Here is a 5,348-nt window from a genome sequence, read left to right as displayed (position 1 = left end):
TTGTTTATTCTTTATCAATAATGAAATTTGATATATATATATATATATATATCTATATATATATATATATAATTATTTATTATTAAATTAATTAATTATCTTAAATTTAATATTATTTAGGAATATTAGCATTTCCAATAGATAATTGTTACTAATTTATAAAAATTAAATAAATTTTTTTAATGTTAAACAAATTTTGAGTGCATTTAATATATTTGTTTCGATTAAGAATGTGGCGTACACATCTTTCCGAGACATTTAAAAATACAAGGATGTATAAATACACCTTGGTAAATATTTTTTCTAAAATTGATTTGGCAAATATTTTAACTTTCACCGATTTATGCAATATGAAATAATAGTCGAATTTTGATATAATTAAAAATGGGTAAATTTTAGGCTTTAACATAAGTAATCAAAATAGTTTGAGTCAAGATAAGTCAATAAAAGCGACCGTGTTAGAACCATGAGATTTGAGGGGTGCCTCAGACCTTCCCCTTGGTCAACAGAATTCCTTACCCGATCTTCTGTTTCCGCAAATAAAAATAGAGTCATTTTCTTTTGACTATGGATTCAAAAAGGTGACTTGGAACATCATAACTCGATTTCAAGTGGCGACTCTGTATCTAAAATAATCTCTTTTCAAAACCGTCACTTTAATTGAAAAAACCCTTCTACTCTGATTCCTTTTGGCGAAAAAGGGGTGTGACAACTATGACTTTCAAAATTCATTGTCTATCAAATTATCACCTTCAACCATTGCATTAGTACTAAATTTTGCTTTACCAACAAAAAAGTAATGAAGATAGAATTAAGAATCAAATCCACTGAATTCACAGTGTGTCACTAAGAAAATTATTCCCATTAGGTTAAAATGTACCACTTCAGCCGAATACTGGTACCTCAAATTCATTGAAATTCGAACACACTCAGTGATAACAAATCACACTAGAGTTTTTCCAAGAAAGAAAAGTTTTACACTTAAAAATTTCATACTAATATCTAGAAAAAGTAAGATATTTATAGCCAAATACGGACGCATGTCGTACAAAATACGACATACGTACAAAACAATCGTTATTCATATACGCCCGCACATTAGCTTAATTTTAGTTATTCAAACAGTGAGCTGAATAATCGCGTATCTTCAATGAGCTTATCACAAATGCTTGTTTGCATTTGTAAATGGAGAAAAAAATTCATTAATACTTCAAGTTTCAAATGAATTTTATCCAAAAAGATAGTCCCTCGATCTTTATTTGAAGCCGAACCGAGCGAGCGACGATGCGAAACTTGTATTCTTCTTACCTCACTAACAATATGGAGTAGTGGTTCTATATTTAGGCATGAAAATATTTATTTCTCCCACCAATATGGGAGAACAGTTTTTCCATAAAGTGAAGACACATTTCACTTTTCCCAATTTTTCATTCACATTTCATCACTTAAAATTTAATAATTTTCATGATTTGAATCCGTGATATTTTGATCATATGATAACAACTTTAATAGTTATTTCAACCTCCCTTTCAACATATTTAATTTATTTGCTAAATTTTAAGTGAGCCCCCGAATTTGCTTAAAATACAAAAAGCACCCAATTCACAAGTAAAATTAGGCCGGTGCAAGTAAAAGTTGTAAAACTTACATAAATTTCAATAAATTTCCTCCTAATTACTCTTTATCCCTATTTTTTTTGTTAATTTACAAATAATCTTTCATTTTATAATTTTGGATACATAATTAGCATCCCAATACATAATTCTGAAGTTGAGATACATAATTTTGAACTTAAGCATGTAACCGTTAATTACTTTATTTTTGTTCGGATACATAACAAATATATAATTTTAAAGTTGAGATACATAATTTTAATTACTGAGATATATTTATTTCTAAAATTATTTAGTCGAGATATATAATACATTAATTAAATCAAAAGGAGATACATAATTAAAATTATGTATCAGAAAATTTATGAATTTGTGAATGTATCCGGCTGATTTTTTTTTAAAAAGTTTAGATAATTAATAACAAGAGTGAAAGTTTTATTCAGCTCAATAAACATTATGCAATTATTCCTAAAAAGTTCACGTATACTTTAATACGTCACCTTCCACATTGACGAGCGAGCTACTATTATAAATAGAGGGGTTCGAATTGCAATTTCTATTCAAATAAATACCACAAAATATATATCTTAGAGCAAATTAATACTATCTTCCATGGCAATAATTAGAGCCTTCTCCCCTTCAGAATATCCCTCTATGCACATTAAAACTAGTACTGGCCAGATTGGAAGAAGAAGTATTCAAGTTTCATGCAGAAGCTCAAACAAGTGGACTGTTCAAGAAAATCCTCTCAAAGAAACCTCACGTAGCCAAACGAGCTACAATCACGTAAGATTTTAACTTCTGTACACTAACAATAACCTTTCTCAACCCTTATCCTCCAAAATTCATGGTTTTAAGTATTTCAAAATGTGAATCCGTGCTTGTGTGAGTAAGTGTGGGTTGCGCTTAGTAGAGGAGCTAAAATTTCCTGTAAAGGAATTTAAAATATATAAACAAGATAAATATTGAAGAAATCAAGGGGATGAAAAAAATTTTATTGTTTCATGGTTCCAGTTCCCTTGTGAGCCTTTTATTATTGAGTTTGTCAAACACTTCACATGCTTCTAGCGATTCAAATAATATTGTTAGGTGATACAAGTTTTGAATAAAAATCTACAATGCATTTAATATATATTATATGTACATAAAAAGATATTAATCTGTTTATACGATGTAATTTCCGACAAAGGGGTGCCAATTTACTGTTCCCATTCTTGTTTTTTTCATATAAGAAAATGTTTACTAATGCAGGATGGATTTAATAGTACCAAATTTGCACAGCTTGTGAATGATGTAAAGTATGCACTAAGGACAGAAAGAAATGGTAATCGTTTGGATAATCTTGCCTTAGTTGACGCCCTTCAACGTATGGGAATTGAGCACCACTTTCAAGAAGAGATTGACTCAATTTTACAAAAGGAGTATGAGGATAGTACTTGTTTTGTCAAGTACCAAAATCCGTATGATGTTTCACTTTCTTTCAGACTTTTGAGACAAGAAGGATACCACGTGCCAGCAGGTAATTGGTTGATTGACGTGAAATCCAAGAATTCACAATTATCAAATGAATAAGTTATACTCGTTTAAAAAATAATTAAAAGAATGACCAACTTTGACTTGACACAAAATTTAAGAAAATAAAGAAATTTTTGAATCTTATGGTCTTAAATTAAAGTTATGTCAAATGTATCAAAATGCCCTTTAATCTTGTGGTCCTAAGCATGTCATGTGAAAAGTTAAAATTAAAGTATTATAAAAAAAAGGAAAGGGATCAGAAACGAACTAAAAAAAAAGTAGCTCATTCTTTTTTAAACGGAGAGAGTAGTATAAGTATAATCTCAAATGATACTCTACTAGTTAAGGAGTATGGAGGTGTGTTTTCTCTGAGATTTTTAATTTTTATATGTGATTGTTACCCAGACCAACATGATATCAAAGCAGTCAAAGGTCCCGAGTTCGAATTTTACCACAACCCATTAGCAATTTTTTTTCTTCTAAAAACTCATGTGCTGGACTCATGTAAACGAATCAATGCAGCAGGTGCAGACGTTCAAGGCATACTTGAGAAAACTACATTTCTCTAACAGCATAATTTTTTTACCTGAGAGGCTCAAAAATTTAAACAATTCATCTTATAAATTGTCATTGTATATAGAAGTTAATCCTCAATATGAATTATCCATCTAATAATAACCTTATATTGTCTTGAGCAGATGTATTTACAAAATTCAAGAACAATGATGATGGAACATTTGGAGTAAACTTGAGTCAAAATGTCGGTGGATTAATTGGTCTATATGAAGCAGCACAACTTGGTGTAGAAGGTGAACACATACTTGATGAACTTGCAAATTTCAGTGGTGAGCACCTCAATGCACGTCTTACAAATAATGACTCATGTGTTCAAGCTAGACTTATTAAAGAAACATTGAAGTATCCATACCACAAGAGTTTAGCAAGTTGCAAGGCCAAAAGCTTCATCGGTAACTTTAAAGGAATTAATGGATGGGGAAGAAGTACCTTACAGGAATTGGCAAATATTGAGTACTCCATAACAAAAGAGATACATCAACATGAACTTGCTCAAGTTTCGAGGTAAATTAGTTAGGCTTTACCTCTATATACGTAAAAGGAGTTTTACACTGTCAGATTACCTGAAATTAATCATTTAACTTGTTTATACGGATAGTATAAAAGAATTTTATAAAAGAATTTATACTATATAGGGGTTGTTTGGTTGGAAATAAGTTATCCGGGATAATTAATTTCAGGATTAGTTATCCACCATACATATGGGATTACTTATCCCAACACTAAGGCATAAATAGAGGAATAAGTAATCCCTTGACTAACTTATGTCATCAACCAAACATGAGATAAAATAATTCCACAATTTATCCCGAAACTATTATAACTTATACCTCGCACCAAACGACCCCTAGTTTATTTTAACCTATTATATTAGGTAATTTATCTTTAGTACTTTTTAGGTATTAAAAGTCTTGACGTAAAAATTCTTTAACTATCGCCATGTATAAAATTTGAACTCAAATGAAGCTAATTTGATGTTACTAGACAATTAAATTAGTAACCTAAAAAATAAGACGATTTACATGCTACAAACAATTTTAAAACACTGATCACAAGGGCCTGGAAGGTAACGATCGAAGAAAAGTCTTTTCTCACTATTCAGAATATTGGAGCTATTGATTCAAATTTCCTTTTTCCAGCGATTGTATAATTTTTTTTTATATTGTCAGTATATATAAATTAAAGTTTTAAAACGGTTTAACTTATTAATTACAATTTCTAATGATATAGGTGGTGGAGAAGTCTTGGTTTAGCTGAAGAATTGAAGCTTTTGAGAGACCAACCATTAAAATGGTATACTTGGCCAATGGCAGTCCTAACAGATCCAAGAATGTCACAACGAAGAATTGAGCTAGCAAAATGCATCACTTTTGTTTATGTCATAGATGACATCTTTGATCTTTATGGCTCTGTTGAAGAGTTAACTCTCTTCTCTCAAGCTGTCAATAGGTACTCCAGATTACTTAAGAGCTTTTAATTTGTCTCTTCAAGAAGAAAATGATAAAATGGTCCCTATTTGTATGTTTAGGACAGTAGGGAAAAATGATAAAATGGTCCCTATTTGTATGTTTAGGACAGTAGGGAAAAATGATAAAATGGTCCCTAGTTATGTTTTTGATAGGTACAAAAAAGATCTTTTCAATT

At 30.3% G+C, this 5,348-nt stretch overlaps 1 protein-coding gene across 1 annotated transcript; it reads left to right on the top strand.

The window, feature by feature from the left end:
- Positions 1-2,168: 2,168 nt before the first annotated feature.
- On the top strand, positions 2,169-5,153 carry LOC107845646 ((3S,6E)-nerolidol synthase 1; the record flags this gene model as incomplete). Its single annotated transcript, XM_047397874.1, is given in 4 exon segments — positions 2,169-2,399; positions 2,865-3,132; positions 3,827-4,208; positions 4,935-5,153. Coding segments are annotated over 4 exon segments (1,043 nt in total), but the record flags the coding sequence as incomplete, so codon positions are not given.
- Positions 5,154-5,348: the final 195 nt, after the last annotated feature.

This window comes from Capsicum annuum, chromosome 10 (genome assembly GCF_002878395.1).
Source record: "Capsicum annuum cultivar UCD-10X-F1 chromosome 10, UCD10Xv1.1, whole genome shotgun sequence".
NCBI classification, from domain to species: domain Eukaryota; kingdom Viridiplantae; phylum Streptophyta; class Magnoliopsida; order Solanales; family Solanaceae; genus Capsicum; species Capsicum annuum.
The sequence above is the reverse complement of the archived record's forward strand: the minus strand, read 5'-3'. Positions and strand labels throughout refer to the sequence as shown.